Source organism: Barbus barbus (genome assembly GCF_936440315.1).
Source record: "Barbus barbus genome assembly, chromosome: 28".
NCBI classification, from domain to species: Eukaryota; Metazoa; Chordata; class Actinopteri; order Cypriniformes; family Cyprinidae; genus Barbus; species Barbus barbus.
Window position 1 is genome coordinate 19,146,435 of NC_136756.1, and position 20,967 is coordinate 19,167,401.

A 20,967-nucleotide genomic window follows, 5' to 3' on the forward strand; every position below is an offset into this window, starting at 1 on the left:
TACGACTGTGTCATCATCTTTTCCTTATCCTCAATAAAGTGAGGCTGTAATCCCACCTCTCATTTGCACTCACTTCGCAGATAAGAGCCTGTCGTTCACGGATCACATCAAACCAGTCCTCTTCCTTTCTTCCCGAAATTCCAGCTGCGTGTTCATGGCAGAAAATGAATAAGAGGGTGCACCTGTCAGATCATGTCTCTCTCGCACTACTGAGGTGAGCTCAGCTCTTTCTCCGAACAGTATGTCAGTCTACAAGGACTGTTCTCTCCATCGCATGACAGAAGGATGATTGAAAGGGGTGAAGGGGAAGTATCTGATCTTCAGCAGGGAATGAATTGAACGCTGCCCTACATCTGCCCAGCTTCCGAGAGAATTCCAGATTCAACAGAGCCTCGGGATATAAAAGAAAGCTTTAAAGTGCGTATTAGTCCACTGCTAATGATGTTCCGTTATGTTTCTGCTCCTCGCGTCTGGAGATTTGGGAAGATGAATGAAGTGAAGCTGTGCCTTTCCAAAGAGAAAAAGTCATTCAGTCTGATGGTGAATCTGAAAAATCCGTTCGAGAATGTCTCAAGGCTCTGCTGGAGTGGCGCCAGCCCAGCGCATGCACATGTGTGTCTGCAGAAAGAGGAAAAGCTGCTGGGTTGGAGGAAACGTGGGGATCGGCACCACTGCACAAGCTGGAGCCCATTACAGCTTTACAGCAGGCCCCTCCTCTCCCAGCAATACCAGCCAATATTCACCAGCCAGCTCTCATCTCTCTCTCTCTCTCTCTCTCTCTCTCACTCGCTCACTCGCTCAGCCTCTCTCTTATACTTATATGTGATAGCTTCACCCTCCCACCTTCCTTTCCTGCTTCCCTCATATCTTATTTCCCAGCCCCTCTTCGCTGGCTCTCTCTCTTTCTCTCTGTCACCTGTTTTGGAAGCAGCTCTGCACTCGGGGTCTTTGTTGCCTGTTGTGAAAGGGGCTGAAGAGGTTGTCAGTCTCTGGCTGTCAGCATACAAACAGAATTTATGACCACATAGACCAAGGAGCTTTGAGAAGCGTGACTCTCTCTTGTGGCCATTCTTTTCACCTTAATGCTTGCAACCATTCTGCAATAGGACAATAGGTATGCTATATAATCACAAGAGTCACAATATAGTGCATCACTGAGTGCCTTATTGCTTGTATAATAAAAAGCAATGTTATTCATTATAAAAATGCATAAAAATGTAAAATAATTATTGCATTTATAATTTTAAAAAATTACAGTGCATATAATATTAAAATACAAAATAATAAAATACATATGTTGAAGTTTGAAGTTGCTTTCATTCATTTTTCCTAATTACAAAAAGGTTTAGATTTAAAGAAATTAATAGGATTTTTTGGAAAACTACTTTTGTACAGTTGCATGAAAACAAATAATAGCAGGTATAGGTGCAGACACATTGAGGTAATGTCACAATCTAATAATAACTGAAAACTGTTTAACCACTCTGTTACTGGATGCTTTTGATTGTATGTGATGTGGAATTGTTGCATTTTGTTTTATTTTATTTTATCATTTAATTTTATTCCTTTAGAAGATATAGTTCTTGTAAACAGTAACAGAATATTTTATCTTATTAAGTGTTTTCTCCCTCCACAGGAAGATATAGTCCTTGACGTAAACAATAACAGTTTTCTCTATGGGTTATTATATATACAGTTGTTAGGTAAACAGGTGTTTGGCATCATAGATATTACTGTATTGTGTATTTTTGCACATTTTGAGCACTGTAATGATAAATCGGCATGTAGGACTGGAGCTTTTTGTTTTATAATTTACAGTAAGCAATGATAAAGCAACATTTAACAAGCACAGTGTAAACCGATGTACCTGCTTGAGTCTAAGGGGAGTCATTATTGACCCGTAGCTGTGCTGAGCACCAGCGGTGTGTTCTGGGTAAGCCATGACGTGTTAGTTTTTAGGTGTGATGAGGTCCCTGTGCGTATTGCTGATAACCTGCTATCTCATGCTGTCCCTCTGACTCCTCACTGCACCATGGGTAGTCATGCAAAACCAGAGCTGCCTTTTGAAAGAGTTTATTTGATTTTGTGAGATACTGATGTATTTAGAGAACAGGGATTACCACACTAAATCAATATAAACCAGCCTACAAAACCCTACAGTGATGTTTTCTCTGGCTTTATTATTACAGTCACATGTCATTCATGTCTCTCTTTCTTTTTATTATTTATATTGCAGGCTCTGGTTCATAATGATGAAATTTTGTATTGCATATTGCATTTCTCTTTCTCTCTCTATGTATGTGTGTGTGTGTGTGTGTGTGTGTATATATATGTGTATATATATATATATATATATATATATATATATATACAGTGCCCAAGTGGAGTCAAGACATTTGCAAATATGATTAAAAGATGAATATGAGACAAAATACAGAATGTCACATTTTATTATTAGCCGTTTCAACACATGCATGTTTTACCAAATAAAAAGAACAGCACTTTTAGAGTTCATTCCACTCATTGATGTGAGCATAAGTATTGGGACAGTTGAACATAAGGCAGATATAAAAGATTAAAAGTTATTATTTAGTTGCAGATCCCTTGCGCACAATCACAGCAGTGAGTCTGTGACCCATAGACATCACCAGACTCTTGATCTCATCCTTTGAAATGCTTTCCCCAGCCTTTAATGCATGCAATTCCAATTGTTGCTTGTTTTGGGGAGTTTCTGCCTTTACTCTCCTCTTCAGCTGGTGAAATTCATGTTCAATCGGATTTAAATCTGGAGATTGACTTGGGCAATCTAAGACTTTCCATTTCTTTGCCCTTATAAATTCCTTGACTGAACTGGCAGGGTGTTTTGGGTTATTGTCCTGATGCAATATACACACACACACATATACATACATATATACATATATATATATATATATATACACACACACACACACATACATATATATATATATATATATATATATATATATATTCCTCAGAGATTTTGGTCTATATTGACATGATAGCATCACGCAGTTGTTGGCTGCACATCCATGATACGAATCTCCCTTTCCACCACATCCCAAAAGTGCTCTATTAAATTTAGATCTGGTGACTGTGGAGGCCATTTGAGTAAAGTGAACTCATTGTCATGTTCAAGAAACCAGACTGAGATGATTTGAGCTTTGTGACATGGTGCATTATCCTGCTGGAATTAGCCATCAGAAGATGGGTACACTGTAGTCATAAAGGGATGGACGTGGTCAGCAACAATACTCAGGTAGGCTGTAACGTTTAAACGATGCTCAGTTGGTACTAAGAGGCCCAAAGTCTGAACCATTCAGACAAGGCAGGATGGATCCATGCTTTCATGTTCTTTACGCCTAATTCTGACCCTAACATCTGAATGTCGCAGCAGTGTGTGTGTGTGTGTGTGTGTGTATGTACACAGATTGTGCACCATTCAGACATGAATTGAATATGCCTTTTAAATTCCAATTAAATTTAATACAGGATTAGAATACAGAATACGGAACTGTATCAAATTTGAATTTAAGGAAGTAGAATCAAATGGAATAGAATTTAAATAAACTCATATAACTGCTTTGTGTAGTTTTTAGTAATACATTTTGTTTATATATTAAGATTCTGAATATTGTATATTTGCCATAAGAGAAAGAGAGAGAACAGAGGAGGACAGTGGCAAACACCTCCTCTGTTCTCTCTCTTTCTCTTAGACTATGCTGCTTCTGTGTCTTGAAGAGAACCTGGCAGCTGTGATTATCCTTGCTGACACAGGATAGACCTGTCCAGTGCATCTTTGGGAATCAGACAAGTAGGTTTATTTTAATACACTCCACTGCCCTTTGACACACAACAAAATAACATGCTGTTGACTGACATTTATTAGTTCGCATGGAAACACCTCGCACTGAGATCCACCTCACAGCTCTACATGCAGAGCTCAGTATTGTCATATGTATGCTATATAAATAAAATCAAACAATATATATTCTTATACAATTATATATACCTTGTATGTGTGTGTGTGTGTGTGTATATATATATATGAATGTGTATATATATATATGTGAGTTTTTTATATATTTTTTATTTACACAATGAAAATCTCACTAGAGGATAGTTTTTTTATGTATTTCTTGAGTTGACAGTTATTATGTCTAATTGCATTTAATAACATAAACTCAAATTGAATAGTATAACAATTCAATTTAGGAACACAAAGACAAAGCATAAAATATGGCAAGATAAAGAGGACGGAAAAAAAACAGATGGGGGAGATGAGGAGAAACCGAGTAACTGAGGTTAGTCTAGAGGGATTACAAATTCAATATGTAATATATTTTCTATTTTCATCCAATAAAGTATGATTTTGTTGTGAAGGACATGAACAGCCGAGTATCAAAGAAAGTGGGGGAGGAAGGGAGATGCATTCAGGGGAAAGCTGGCCATTGTGTATGCGTTCTGTATCGCGACGCCAGCCGCAATCATATGACCCTGTGACTTCCTATGAGTTCTCTCTGCACCTTGAATAACATGTAATGGGCTGATCTCACGACATTAGCATGCATCATACTAAGAGAGAGAGAGAGTGACTGGAGGGAATGAAAGTGCAACATGAATTTTAACAATATGCTCATTACTTATTTATACCTCTGGAAGGAGAGATAGAGAGACAGATTTCATATCTGTTACTGATGCATTCTCATTCTCTAACTTTTCTGTTTGTTTGTTGCCCTCACTGTAACCTTGTGGTGTTTTTGTGGTCGCCTTTGCTGTTTATGAACCCTTTACAGCATTTCGATCTCCACATCATGAATAAAACAGCCAGAATTCTCTGGAGAAGAGCCTGTTGGAAAAAGGTGATGTGCCAACATGTTGCTTTTGAATTCAATTGCTCATTTGCTCTGATATCCAGCTGGTTCCTAAGAGCCTTGTTAGGGAGATCGGTTTCCTATTTAACATCTCTCACAATTATACCTAAGCCATTTGGAAATCATGCATGTCGCAAGCCTGAAAGCCTCAAATAAAAGGAAGCACACAGGTAGAAAGAAGAAGAAAAGAGAGAGGTTGACAGAGAGATGTGTGTGTACCGCAGAGACTCTCCATAAATGACATGTTACAGGACTTCAGATAGTGAGGGATTTGACAAGCAATTATAGAAGCCAAACAAGCTCAGTGCTTTCAGAAGAGCAACAGAGAGAATAATACAGAGATGGTACAGGAGCAGTTATTGAAGTCTGAGAGACAATGATAAGAGGTCAGCGTTGGTGGGATCTGCAACGGAAGAGGGGAAATTACAGACTTCAGGAGTGCAGCAGCGTTATGGATTACTGCCTCAAGGATGGGAAGGCACCTGTTTCTGTCTCTATAATTAAAGGCATACTTCAGGCAAAAATGAAAAATCTGCCATGGTCAGATCACTTTCACGTTGCGTAGAACCCATATGACTATTTCTGGACTCTACTGATCTTTCTTCGGTAACTGAGGCTTTTAGGCTTCAGAAATCATACTTTTAAAGAAGCAACCAATGTATATTTTTTTAATGAGAGCTAATAAATAATGACAGTATTTTAAATTGAATATTTCACACATTTAAATGCAACAATTACATTGTTTTTTAATGTGCTCTTGAAATATGTCAATGTTTTATACACTATCATTCAAAAGTTTAAGCATATTTCAGTATTTTTGGAACAAGTCTGTTATGCTAATTCATTTGTTTAAAAATATTGTAAAACAGCAATGTTGTGAAATATTACAATTTAAAATAACTGCTGTCTGTTTTATTATATTTCAAAATTTTCAGCATTTTATTACTTCATCTTCAGTGTCACATAATCCTTCAGAAATCAATCTAATATATCTAATATATATCATATGATCCAGAATCGTTTCTTATCAACGCTGAAAACAGTTGTGCTACTCAATATTTTTGTAGAAACCTTGATACTTTATTTCAGGATTCATTGATGAATGGAAAGTTTAAAACAGTATTTGAAGTACAAATCTTATTATACATGTTTTTACTGTCACTTTTAATTAACTGATCAATTTAATGAAGTTTTTTCTTTTTTTTAAACTCTTACTGACCTCAAACTTTTGATCGGCAATTAAGTGTTTTAATAAAACAAGAATGTATCATTTCAAAATGTATAATACGTTTCTGTACAAAGCTTGTGAAGTTTAAGGTTCACAACTCAATATCCTTATTGAAATGTTGTGATAAAGTACACGGTTGTCATACATGAATCCACAGGGTCCCCACAAACCCACGGGAGGTGTTGTTGAGAAAATTCATTAACTCATTCAAATCTCATGTAAATTCATTATGCTTCCCGCAATGAGAAAATATGGAGCCCTGTTGTGAAGAAAATTCCTCAGCAATCTTAATGAAAACTCAGCCTTTCTCTGTCTCAGAGGGGGAGGAGATTCTCCAGAAAATAGCCTGATGATAGATCTCATGCAAGCACACTCCAGTTAACATGCGAGAGTTTATCAATTTAAGTTGCAATATATTTAGCCAGCAAAGCAAAAAAGTGAAATAGATTGGATTCCACATTCAGTTCATTGCTTAACTGAATTTATAATTAGAAGGCCCACAGCTCAAACTTACTCTAAAACTGAAAGATCTGGTAGGCCTTGGAATTAAGTGATATGGAGATAAATATGCTCACAATTCATCTGAATTTTCCACCGCTCATGTTAATATTTCTTACTATTTCTCCATGAGAGACGCAGCCGCAGACATAACCCAAGCCTGTGGCAGAACTCCTCTGAAGATTTATATCTAAGGGAGAGGTCAGTCGATGGAGAGGAAGAGGATCTTTAACATGTCACAACCTGCAACAAAGACATCACAGTTTACAGGTTATTATTCTATATGAAGATTCATTCAACAACCAGATACAATCTTAAACCTGACGCTTGTAGATATTGACCAGTATTCATCAGCATAACACAATCACATTGCTTTATATAAAATATCTGTTCCTCTCATCGCTTTTTTCGGGGGGATGGGATACATGTAGGAGCCTGGAGGTATGTGAAATGGACAAGATGGATTGGGGGAGGATGGAGGAGAATGGGGGAGGAGGAACGTGGCGAACCAAATGTGTAATTGTGGTTTGTTGCTCAACCTAATATTCTTTAGGGACAGATTGATCAGTAAAGTGTTTCTTCTGCCTGTGGATGACGCTTTGTCCATTTATACACAATTATCAGGTGAGTTTGCAATGAAAATATTGTATGATTAATATGAGTATTTATGCAGATTTCATATGTATTGGATTCTTTTCTGCAGTATTGTACAAATTTATTGAGCAAAGTTGGTTCACTTGTGTGCTACATCTCAAATCAACAGAGACCTTTTGACCCAGACAGATATAATCAATTCCAGTTCTCCTCTATTATTGAGCCAAACTGCTCGTAAATAAGGGCACCTCTCGTCTCTCTGGAGGGCAGAGAGGCAATCAGCAGAACTCTGTCGGCCACCCCCAGGGCTTTAAGCCACATCCTCCCTCCAAGGGCGGCACAGTACAGTTCATTTAATTACCCAGCATGCCCAATACATTCCCATCTCACATCTGTATGAGGCAAACTTGTCCCACTGGCTGGCAAACACATCGGTTTGTAATTAATTTTTCCCCCTGCTCAGCTGATGTGTGTCATTCACGTTACGTTAGGCTCTCGTATGCATTCCAAATTGCGGAGGTTCAGGATGGAGCTGTGATTCAGGGTATAATTCATCAAGGCCTGTACCTGTCTCATATGGGTCATAGTGGGGGAAGGGTACATGGGTTTAGCTGCTAGAAACGAACCTTAGCTCAAATCCCCAGATGTATATATCGGCAGAGCTGCAAGGAAAGAGTTGGTCCAGGCAAACTGAAATTAAAGTCACAGATTAAAGAAATAGTTCACCCAAATATTTAAAATTGCTAGAAATTGTCACCCTCGAGTTTGTTTCTTCATCGGAACAGATTTGGAGAAATGTAGCATTATGTCACTTGCTCAACTATGGATCCTCTGCAGTTAATGGGTGCCGTCAGAATTTATGTTCAAACAGCTAATAAAAACATTACAATAATCCACAAGTAATCCAGATGACTCCAGTCCATCAACTAACATCTTGTGAAGTGAAAAGCTACATATTTGTAATAAATTCATCAAGATATTTTAAATTCAATCCGTCACCATTAGCAATATTATGATAGAAGTCTCTATATTCAATGGTATTCTAATGGTGTTTTAACCAGAAGTTGAGTCTTCTATAATATTGCTCTTTCGTCTGTATCAGGAGAGAAATATGCACAGATCAAACACATTATAAGTAAAAAAAAAACATACTGTTTCATAAAGTCCAAAGCAACTCTAAACAAATAACTCTAAACAAAGTTTGATTTTGATGTGAGAGGATAACATTAGCTACATTTTCAGCTAATTTTAGTTTTTGAGTGAACTAGCCTATTCTATTCCTTTAATGCAGTCATCTCAAACTCAATTCCTGGAGGGCCACAGCTGAGCAGAGCTGTGGCCCTCCAAGAATTGAGTTCGAGACCAATGCTTTAATGTAAGCTTGTAGGATGGATTTTAAGCAGACAAAATGATTGAAGAAAGTCCTGCATACTTCACTAGAGAAAAGTCTCGTTTTTTATTTATTTGATTTTCTACACAGAATAACAAATGCACAGATTACAAACTGGCTCAAGATAAAATTCCTCAATATTATTATCCCAATTAACAAAACACCAACCAATTAGCCTACATAGCCTACTATAAAGAAAATAAAATTAGAACAAAACAAGTAAAAAAAATACAAGTGTAAATGCACGTGGAAACATTTTTCCACATTAAAAAATAAGACGTCTAGCTGATAACGTTGTAAAGGTCAAAGCCTTTTGCAGTGAGAAGTGTGACATCCAGCGCACAGCAGCTGTAACTACACTTTCTCTGCTGGAGGGCATAGTTGGTGTCTAATTGCATCATCATTTTGTGTAATTAGAAATGTATCTTAACTTGGTTTGACTGCTCTTTCTGATTGTTTTTTTTTTATTGACAGAATAATAAATAGATTATGGGGCGTTGCTCAGTGCTCATCAGCATTTATGGAGAGATTTTTATTTTCTGAGTTGAGTGAAATGCACACACCATCTTCTTCTCGTTGTTCCTATGCATTCTGCCGTGATCACCATCTGAATTCCCTCGGTTATATTCACATATGATTTAATCAACTAGCCTATTATTTGATCCCTACATGACTGGCATCTAACCACCCAACTGATTTTCATCACAATCAAATTGTCATGAATCTTTGCACTTGATGACGTTGCTTTCAACTGACAGTGCAGCCAATGGCATTTACAATTACAAAAGCTTTCCAGTGAATTAGAGACAGCAGTCTGGTATATAGGAACTAAATTTAGACTGAGCTTGTCCAGTGTCAAATGAACAATTACCATGGAAACAAGTGTCACTGTGTTCCTGTGTCTCACAGTGAGAGTCACAGTACAACCCTAAATCAACCAATCATAGCAGGAGACACACCGCCTCAAAACAACATACAAACCATGACAATGCTTTTAATTGTGTGAGTGTAATTAATTCATCAAAGCTATTGGTCGATGAAAAGATTTAAAAGAACTGCATGGTGCGTGACTCAACAAGCATATTATTCTCTTTAACGCCTGCAGTATATTTATTTAAACAACTTTATTTTATAGCCTATTAATTGGGCCATTTCTCTAGCCTGTTTGATTTCATTGTGCGAATTAATCATTTTCAGATCGACTTTTTACAGCAGTTTTTAGTGATACTACTAATAATAGCTAAATGTAGCAGAATTTGGGATTTTTACTTAAAAAAAAAGAAAAAAAGTTTCTTGAACACACATTGCCATTTTGTGACTGCAGCAGTAAAATATGATGTAATAATATAATAACCAGTCTTATATATGTTACTTTAGGCTATTATTTACTATTATGACTATAGCCTATAGGCTACACACACACAGAAAAAATCAATAGGCCTACAGACTAAAACAACTGACATGCTGACATTTATTGAAACTGTAGTAGTACAAAGATATGTTAATATTGGAATGTTAGTTTATGGGATATAATTAAACAAATTGAAAAGCATTATTTTAGAAGTAATTTTGATGTAGGAGTTTGAAACCAACATAGAACCAATGCTAAAGAAAATGGGGACTCCAAACCTTAGGCCTATAGAGACAGCCCTAGCCCCAGCCTCCTCAATATATAGTGCATAAACTGACTTTGAACAATGAGCAATCCAACTCCACTAGATAATACATGAAATCTGAGTCATTTCATCTTTAGGATGCAGAGGAGAACAGGGTGGAAAAAGATAAAAGAAGAAGCGCAACTGGAATCAAGACCTGCAAACGACTTTTCAATTGATTTGATCATTAATAAATCAAAAGGAAAACAGAAAAGACATTGAATGCATTATCAGTGCATTCCCATCATAAATCATCACAGGCACTCCAGCACCTCCACCGGCTCTGCGGAGGAAGTGAACGCAGCAAGCTGGAGTCAAGTTTGGTTGAACTACGGGATGTTCATTTACACGACAGCGGTTGCGTTTCTCTTCGGATGAGTTTTATAGATGTATATGGTCGTGCTAACGGAATGGAAAGGACACCTGGATGAGCAGGACGACACATTTCACTGGAAAAATCTCATATTACTTCCGGGTGTGCGGTTGTAGCGCAAGGATTCTTGTGTTCTCCTGGAGATCGGTAAGAATCGCGTGGAAGTGAAGCAGAGCTCTTCCTTCGTAATCTAGCGATCTAGCTGGGTTTCATATCATGCAACAGCTCTTTGAAATCGGTCTCATGTTCATGAGTCTTGATGATAAATACTAGTTTTTTGTTTGTTTGTTTTTTTGCACGATGCAATAGCTACATATGTGTATAAGAGGCAGAAACAGCAACAAAACACCGTTCATATGATATACGATAAAACTTGTAGAAACGAACTGCCCTTTAAATCAGACAGTCAGTGATGTAGTAGAGGTAAAGCTCGTCTCATGCTCATATCATACAGAAGCATTATATAACCTCTGTTTAAGAATGAAGGTCCAGTTATATGAACACAGACTGGCCCGGTTTGAAGGACTCAGGAGAATATCATTCCAGAATGCTCTGTACCAGCAATAACATGTAGCATATAGACTGAACACCAAGGTTTTGCAAGATTTTTTCCCTGCCTGTTTAGTGGGGCTAGTAGTTCAATATTTATTTTCCCTGCCAAAAGTTTTAAAAAATGTTATGTGCCAATAAATAAATAAATAATTAATTAGTTTAGAAGCAAAATAATAAATAAAACACACTACAAATAATAAAAATAAATAATGTTATAATATTAAATATGTACAATATTCAATAATGAGTAAGTAAACGAATCGCATAAGTAATATTATTATATGACATCAGCACAATTTTGCTGGAAAATCAAAATAATAAGTGACCGATTTATAATTTAACCTATTTAAACCTATGCCAACATTTTTACTGGTCCCACCACAAAAGTCAATAAAACTTATTTTTGCAAGGCATTTATATACCAGAACTTAAGATTTTGTAATGAAGTCTCTTATGCAAACAGAGGCTGCATATATTATATATTATTTGATCAAACAACACTAATATTTTGAAATATTATTACAATTTAAAATAACTGTTGTTTATTTTAAAAATGTATTCTTTAAAATCAAAATTTTTAATCAACACATTTGCACCAAAAATTGTATGCATTCTTTGCAAGGCATAAAATATATACTTATATTTGTTTGAAAAATATATTTAATATATAACAAATATATATTTGTTCTAAAATATATACTTATATTTGTTGGAAATGAACAAATATAAGATTTTGTGATAATGCAGCACTGGCAGATTAGCTTCAGTGGCATTTCCATCAACTGGCCAGAAATAGTCTCACATTAGCCCCGGGCTGTGCTTATTGTTGAGCCCTGTGATAAACCTATCAAGTCAAGTCTGCTTTATTGTCAATTCTTCCACATGTATGGCACATACATACAGAGAATTGAAATTGCGTTACTCTCAGACCCTTGGTGCATACAGTTAACATTTAAGACACTGACAGTAGACGTTCCAATACAGATAAATACAGTTTAAACATATGTACATACAACTATACAGATATACAAATGAGGACATTGTAGAATAATAAAGAAAGAGATAGATAAAGTGGCATAAGGCACATGGCAGATAGAGTGCTAACAAGTTAAATAAAACAAAACTGTGCAGATATATGTGTATATGTATAATAATAATATTAATAATTAATTTTATTTGTGGGCGCCTTTCAAGACACTCAAGGACACCTTACAATAATAAAATACATAATTAAACAGAGGGAAAAAAAATAAAAATACAACAACACCACAATAAACAATAATACGAAAAATCAATACCCAATGACACAACTAAAATCACTCAGGATAAGCCAATCTAAAAAAATGAGTTTTAATACGTGATTTAAAAATTGAAAGACTAAGGCTATTACGTATATCTTGAGGTAAGGTATTCCAAATCGTCGGAGCAATACGACTAAAAGCTCTACTTCCCATGGTAGTCAAACGTATAGATGGTACAACAAGTCACAGAAGCAGAAGACCTGAGGGATCGGGTAGGTACATATACATGAAGACGTTCACTCAGATATGAAGGTGCTAAATTATGAAGAGCCTTACAAGTAAAAAGTAAAATCTTAAATTGAATACGATATTTGATTGGAAGCCAATGGAGGTGCCTTAAAACTGGAGTAATATGTTCATTTGATGGTAATCGTGTAATAATCCGAGCTGCCGAATTCTGAACCATCTGAAGTTTATGAATAAGTTTCTGTGAAACACCACTAAGCAGAGAATTACAGTAGTCAATTCGAGACATCACTAATGCATGCACGAGAACGGCAGTGTCATTAATGGAAAGAGATGGTCGAAGATGATTGATATTTCGCAGATAGTAATATGCGGACTGTGTAATATTATTTACATGTGCCTCAAAAGACAGAGTACTGTCAAGAATGACACCCAGACTCTTGACTTGGAAAGAAGGAGAGATAACAGAGTCGTCAATAGTCAGTGTAAAACTTCCACAATTACGCAGTTTTGATTTAGTTCCTACTAATAAAATTTCAGTCTTTGCACTATTAACTTTAAGAAAATTGCATGTAAACCATGATTTGATTTCAGAAAGACAGAGCAAAAGAGAGGAAGACAGCAATACTGAATTAGGCTTCGACGACATATAAAGCTGTGTGTCGTCTGCGTAGCAGTGACAATTTATATTAAATTTGCGGAAAATCTGTCCTAGAGGCAGTAAATAAACAATGAACAGAAGAGGGCCTAAGACTGAGCCTTGAGGCACACCACTGGTTATCTGAGATATCTGCGATTTAAAAAAATGTATTTGAACGAACTGAGTCCGACCAGATAAATATGATTTAAACCAATCAAGGGGTATGCCAGTGATCCCAATAGAAATCAACCTCTCCAATAAAATGCTATGTGAGATAGTGTCGAAAGCTGCAGTTAAATCAAGAAGAATGAGTATTGATAAAAGTCCTGAGTCTGCAGCCATTAACAGATCGTTTGTGACTTTAACGAGTGCTGTCTCCGTGCTATGATATGGACGATAGGCAGACTGAAATTGCTCAAACAAGTTATTCTCAACTAAATGAGTATGAACCTGCTGAGCAACAATTTTTTCCAATACTTTAGAAAGAAAAGGTAAATTAGAAATGGGTCGAAAATTTTCCGGGTTATTACAATCCACACCAGGTTTCTTAAGTATGGGAGTTATGGCCGCTACTTTGAAAGATGAAGGAATAGTACCAGTAATAAGAGAAGAATGTATCATTTGAGTTATCAAAGGTAGTAAAGAAGGTAAACAGAACTTAACGAGATGTGTGGGAATAGGGTCTAACTGACAGGTCGTAGATTGAGATTTTTGAACACATTCAGCTATATCAAATGATAGTGTATATATATAGTGCAGAGGAGCTTTTCAGTCTGAGGACATTGTAGAAAAAGACAATGTCCTCCGCAGTCTCCTCCCTGATGGCAGCAGACTGAAGAAGCTGTATGTCGGGTGGGTGGGATCACCTGCAATGCGGAGGGCTTTGCGGGTGAGACGGGTGCTGTAGATGTCCTGGAGGGAGGGGAGAGAGACACCAACGATCTTCTCAGCTGCTCTCACTATGCATTGAAGTGACTTGCGGCAGGATGCATTGCAAGCGCCATACCACACAGTGATGCAGCTAGTTAGGATGCTCTCGATGGTGCCTCTGTAGAAGGTGCACATGATGGGGGCCGGGGCTCTGGCTCTTCTAAGTTTGCGGAGGAAGTAGAGACGCTGCTGTGCTTTCTTGGCCAGTGCAACAGTGTTGTTAGTCCAGGAGAGGTCCTCTGTGATGTGCACACCCAGGAACTTGGTGCTGCTCACTCTCTCCACAGTCGCGCCGTTGATGGTCAGAGGGGCATGCTGAGTGTGTACTCTCCTGAAGTCAACAACAATCTCCTTCGTCTTCTCCACATTCAGAGAGAGATTGTTGTCACTGCACCACCCGGCCAGGCGGCTCAGCTCGCTCCTGTAGTTTGTCTCACTCTGTTGCTAATGAGACCCACCACAGTCGTGTCATCCGCAAACTTAATGAAACGGTTGGAGTTGTGTGACGGTGTGCAGTCGTGGGTCAGCAGAGTGAAGAGGCGGGGTCTCAGCACACATCCTTGGGGGGCCCCAGTGTTCAGTGTGATGGTGCTGGATGTGTTAATGCCGACCCGTACTGCCTGAGGTCTCCCGGTCAGGAAGTCCAACAGCCAGTTGCACAGAGAGGTGTTGAGCCCCAGCTGGACCAGTTTGTGAGTGAGCTGTTGAGGGATGATTGTGTTGAATGCTGAACTGAAGTCTATGAACAGCATCCTGACATATGTGTCTTTTTTGTCCAGATGTGTGAGGGCTGGGTGGAGGGCAGTGGCGATGGCATCCAATAATCTTACAATAAAATAATGCTCTGTTTTTCCTCTCTAGATCCTGTCTGTGTGTAACGGCATTCCAGGGACATTCTGATGGATTCCTTTGGGCATATGGAGTTCCTGCAGGCTCTAGCAGAGGGCTGTGTGCTGCCCACCGCCCAGCAGGGTTTAGAGCAGGTCTGGCAGCTTCTGCTCGTCTGCCTGCTGTGTCGGGTCATCTGTAGACTAGGTGAGTCCATCATGCACAACACCAGCTCTCAAACACCTGTTTAACTGAGACAGTCTTCCCCCAGAGGATGGGAACATGGCCCAGTTGGTTCTTTTATGGCTAACATCAATGCTTTTTGTCATCTGTTTCACAGCTATGTGTATTGTAGTGAAAATCTTCCCACTTGATCTTGTTATATCCAACTCATGTTTCTGAATGGGTCCATCTGTTATATCTTGATGCGGCAGGCTAATGCTATCTCACTTTTTGACAGGTGTCTCATGTCATGTGAAGCACCTGAGCTCACTGGCGGGCGGCCTGTACGTGTTGTACGTGTTCTTTGAGCTGCACATGATGTGGGTGATTATCCTGTGCCTCCTTTGCTACCTCATCCTGCTTCTCAGCATAAACTCCAGCAGCCGAGGAGTCTTCCTTTCCGTCGTCATCCTGATTTACATGCTGATGGGGTCTGTCATCCACTTCCACAAGACTGCATTTTATAGATAGGGCCTAATGAACAGAAAACTGGTTCAAATTGGAAAAAATCATTAGGATGCACAATCACAAGTGCTCACATATTTTGTTAATTTGTATTGTAGGGAGCTACACATGATAGACGCAGAGACCTGGCATAAGATGAGAGGTGTGTCTTTAGTGAATTATTAATTTAAATATTTTATAGAAGTTTTTATCAAAGTATTTTATTTCATGTCACATAATTTTCATCAAATGACACTCATTATGGTGTCACATGTCCCATACGGACTGTTTCGGTTGTATCCAGGCTCTCAGATGGTGGTGGCCATGAAGGCCATCTCTCTGGCTTTTGACCTTGATCGAGGTGCTGTGTCCTCTTTTCCTTCCCCGCTGGAGTTCATGGGATACCTCTGCTTTGTGGGAACTGTCATCTTTGGGCCATGGATCAGTTTCGCCTGCTACACAGATGCAATTAACGGACGCAAAATGGTAAATAGAATGATATTTTAATCCTAGTTTTATTGTCTTATTTTTCGCATTTATTATAAATTATTTATTCTTATTCTTTTTTAATGTTATTTCATTTCTGTGCTCTTTTTGTATATATTATGTGAACATTTTATTTATATGTACACATTATTTTATATGTCTAGCGTTTAAAAGTTTGGGGTCAGTACAATGTTTGTTATTTTTATTAATGCTGCGACTCAGCAGGAATTCATTATATTGTTCAAAGATGACAGTAAATATATTTAGATAACAAAAATATATTTGAAATAAATTATTTTTATTCATTAAAAAAAAAATGTATCGCAGTTTCAGCAAAAAATATTAAGCAGCACAACCGTTTTCAACATTTATAATAAGAAATGTTGAAATGTTTCTTGATCACCAAATCAGCAGATTAGGATGATCTCTGAAGGATCATGTGACACTGAAGACTGGAGTAATGATGCAAAAATTTTAGCTTTGCCGTTACAAGAAAAATTACATTTTAAAATATATTAAAATAAAAAAACGGTTATTTTAAATTATAAATACAAATATTATTTAATTTTAAGAATTGTAATAATATTTTTGTTATTGTTTTACTGTATTTATTTTTCCAAATAAATGCAGCCTATGTGAGACTTCTTTCAAAAACTCACTTACCCCAAACTTTGAAATGGTATAAATATATGTGATGTACTTTGGAAACACTGTTTGTGGTGCTATTTAGTTACTTACCTTCTGTGTCCAAAAACACAGTCAACTCAAGCCAGTGTGTTCATATAGCACTTTTCCCAATCCTTATTGTTTCAAAGCAGTCTTCAGAAAGTGTCTTTATATGCATATGCAGATATTGACATTAAAATAAATTGAATGTGTTTTTCATGCTAAATGTTAAATGGAAAAATAATTGTTTTCTTTGAAGAGAAGATAATCTTGATTTGTTCTGAGCATGCTTCCATCAGCAGAGAGCTTGCTATACAATAACTATCCTACTATCTCCTGCAGAGCGTTGGCTGGTTTGGAAAGATTGCTCTGAGCTTTCTGAGGAGTCAGATGTGCCTGGTCATTTCCAACTGTATTGCTCCTTATCTCTTTCCATACTTCATTCCCATCTACGGTGACGGACTTCCTCGTAGGTGAGCTGCTCTTCCCCCATTGGGATTCCATATCCAGAGGAAATGAAATGGCTAGCTTGAATGTTTATTTCATTTTGTGTTTAATATTGTTTTTATTGTCCTTTTGTCCTCAGGTGGCTTCACGCTTATGAAAATGCGGTGTCCTTCCACTTTAGCAATTATTTTGTCAGCTACTTGAGTGAAACAACCACTGTGATGGCTGGAGCTGGATTCTCTGAACACAAAGACCACATCAAATGGTGCATACTCATGCATTTTCTCTCTTTTTCTCTTTTGTTGTTAAATAACAGCATTGTTGACACCTACTGTGACGTATTTTCTCATTCAAAGGGATATTACAGTAGCTAAACCTATGAATGTGGAATTGCCGAGGTCTATGGTGGAAGTTGTTACCTCTTGGAATCTGCCCATGTCTAAGTGGCTTAACGAATGTATGTATATTTATTCAGGTTTGTGATGTGTTATTGATGCATATATATATTGTGCATTCATATAAATGTTCCCTGTTCATTTTAACACACAGACATCTTTAAAAGTGCACTCAAACTTGGCACTTTTCCTGCCATCTTGGTGACCTACACTGCCAGTGCATTGTTACATGTAAGTATGATTTCCAGCCCTCTGGTTATTAACATTTTACGAAGGTTTGTTGGCACAGAATCAGGTTCCATCTGTTTAAACAGATTTGAGTTTGTGTAAGGGTAAAAAACACCTGATCCAGAAAACAGTTTCCCTGTAACATGACAGCTTGAATAAAGATGGTATCTTATCTCAGAGCACCATGACCCAGATTTAAACGGCTGTCTACAGCTGGTGTAGATAGATAATTCAACCACAGTTGCCTACCCTGGAAGCTTATGCCTTGTCACCTCAGTAAGCTGTTGTAGCTGTGCTTGTGTGGTTCAAACTGTAAGTGTGTAACTAAGATAAAATCATTCATGCTGTATTACCAGTTTGACCTTTAGGAGTATAAGTATATCAGAATAGCAGCTGGAATTATTTGTATGTATCCATGCATCAAAATATCCATGTTAGGGTGACCTGTGGTTGTTTAGCCAGTCAAAAACATACCGTGAATGTGAATCTGTTTGGGTTCACTGTCAAGTGGGTTTTGGAGAAAGGACATGTGGTTGTAGGGATGGGTGCAATTTGTGGCTAATTCTGGCAGAAATTAGCAAAAAAGTCTGAAATCAAATAAAGTACCTTTTAATATTTTGGGATTTTTTTTTTTCAATTACTACGTAAATATATAGTACATCACAGAACAGTTGTCTACCACTGAACTAAGACAAATATCAGCCACGGATGCCTAATTCAGTGTATTGTAGTTGAATGGAGACCTCTGGTGGTTAATGTAGGACATTGATTCTAAATTTGAAGTTGGTATGATTTTTTTTTTTTTAAGTTTTTTTTAAAGAGGTCTTATGTACACCAAGGCTGTGTTTATTTGATCAAAAATACAGTAAAACTAATATTGTGAAATATTACAATTTAAAATAACTTTTCTATTTTAATATACACTATATTGCCAAAAGTATTGTGTACCCTTCTAATGAACATGTTTGACTACTTTAGTAATTTCCTTGAGTACAAATATTAATGTTTAAGCATATAATGATATTCTATGGAATTGTGTGCTTCTAATTTTATAGCAACAGTTTGGACAGGACCCTTTTCTATTCTAACATGACAGTGTCTCTGTGTATAAGGCACGGTTCAAAAAGACATGATTTATTCAGTCAGTGTGGAAGAACTTGACTGGTCTGCAGAAAGACAAGTCCTGATCCCAGCTGAACACGTCTGGTGTGACTTTAAATGCAGACCTTGAGCCAAAAACTCATCACCAAACACCAATGACTTGTACATACACTATATGGACAAAAGTATTGGAACACCCCCTTCTTTAAAACTGTGGAAGCATAATTCACGTATTTAAAAATTGTATTTCCATCTCTGTTGCAACAGTTTTGGACGTGTCTTAAATGACAGTACCCTTATGTACAAGCCACTGATGTCAAGCCAAGCTTCAGGGTCACATGATCATTCTAATATGCTGATTTGGTGCTCAAGAAACATTTCTTGTTATTCAAATTTTTTAGTAGAATTTTCTTTTTAATAGAAAGCTTTTGTAACATTATGAATGTGTTTACAGCAACTTCTCATCAATTTAATGTATCCTTTCTGAATAAAAGTTTCAATTTCTTTAAAAAATCTGACCCCAAACCTTAGAATGGTAGTATATTTTCTTTTATTACTTATGCTTTGTTTGCCAGGGTCTCAGCTTTCATCTGGGGGCTGTGCTGTTGTCTTTGGGATTCATCACTTATGTTGAACATGGTAAACAATAATTTTAGTTTATTAATGCATGCAATATGCATCAATAAAAAATATAATAATACTAATGCATACATGGCACACATTTCAGAAGGTAGTAAATTCTAACATCTATAATAGATGTCACATCACTGGCCTAGACATCAGGACTCAAAATACTGTCTTTGTTTCCTCTTGCAGTTCTGAGAAAGCGGTTGGCAGCTATTTTCAGTTCTTGTATACTGTCAAAGCGCTGCCCAAATGACTGCCATCACCAAAATAAGAAGGTGATCTGTCTAGCACTAATCAGCTATATTCATGATAAAAAAAAAAAAACATTTTTGGTGAGATCTGTAGTTCACAGATTTTCAATGAGATTTCTTATAGAGTTTTTTTTTCCTGATATAGACGCTGTGGGTGTATGGGGTTAACCTTTTCTTCAGTGCATTGTCAATATTCCATCTGACATATCTGGGATCACTGTTTGACTCTGAAATGGACAACATGCATGCTGAGGAGGTGAGCGTTTTCATATGCATATGCAATTTGCATATGATTTAATGCATATTAAATGAATATTAAATGCATATTTAATTTGCATTAAATTTAAAAATATATACAGTTTTATATTTAGTTTAAATAGTCAGCTACTACTAAAAATATACACAATTAAATTAGTTAGAATTGCTTTCTCACAGTATTTTGTTTCCACACAGGGTTACATGGCCAGTCACACCATTCAAAAGTGGTCGGAGCTAAACTGGGCAAGCCATTGGGTGATGTTTGGCTGTTTTGTGTTTTATTGGCTCATTTAAGGAGAAGCTATAGTACTGAGCAATCAAAGGACCATTCACTGAATCTGAACGTGAAAGATGGTGGATTCTTACCATAGACTGCATTTTTCAACAGTCAGTGTTACATCCAGATTTCTGTCCCTCAGCTGGAAAAGATGGAAAGTGCCTTTTGATTCATGTTGTTACAAGAATCATATTCTCATAATGTGAGCATACTTGTTCTTTTTATTTTGATTTAGATTAGGTACAATTTTGGATTAAACAAAAGAAAAAATATCAGTGTGCAGAGTACATTATTTGAATCTCTCTTTTTTTGCTCTCTCTGTACAGCTTGATATACAGTAGAAAACATAGTCTCTTTCATTGTGAACATGTTATTGTCACTTTTATGAAACATGTCTTGAACCTGTAAACGTTTCATATTTTTTATCAAAAGCTGTTGATTATGTCAGACAATAATATTTATTATTTTCTAATAAAATTTGCCACCAAGACTATT

General features: G+C 37.0%; 1 protein-coding gene across 1 annotated transcript; it reads left to right on the forward strand.

Moving 5' to 3' along the window:
- Positions 1–10,556: 10,556 nt before the first annotated feature.
- On the forward strand, positions 10,557–20,958 carry porcnl (porcupine O-acyltransferase like). Its single transcript, XM_079382308.1, has 13 exons — positions 10,557–10,780; positions 15,104–15,277; positions 15,531–15,723; positions 15,856–15,899; positions 16,041–16,222; positions 17,231–17,361; positions 17,475–17,600; positions 17,692–17,792; positions 17,885–17,961; positions 19,635–19,698; positions 19,876–19,961; positions 20,083–20,193; positions 20,391–20,958. The coding sequence occupies exons 2-13, from the start codon at positions 15,142–15,144 to the stop codon at positions 20,487–20,489; spliced, it is 1,350 nt and encodes a 449-aa protein (XP_079238434.1). The 5' UTR covers positions 10,557–10,780; positions 15,104–15,141; the 3' UTR covers positions 20,490–20,958.
- Positions 20,959–20,967: the final 9 nt, after the last annotated feature.

Bases quoted from the DNA above. Each gene is read 5' to 3' on its own strand.
- porcnl (XM_079382308.1), top strand. From the start codon at position 15,142: ATGGATTCCTTTGGGCATATGGAGTTCCTGCAGGCTCTAGCAGAGGGC. The intron at 17,362-17,474 runs GTGAGCTGCTCT...TTTTGTCCTCAG, and splicing joins GGTGACGGACTTCCTCGTAG to GTGGCTTCACGCTTATGAAA. The intron at 19,699-19,875 runs GTAAACAATAAT...TTCCTCTTGCAG, and splicing joins CATCACTTATGTTGAACATG to TTCTGAGAAAGCGGTTGGCA.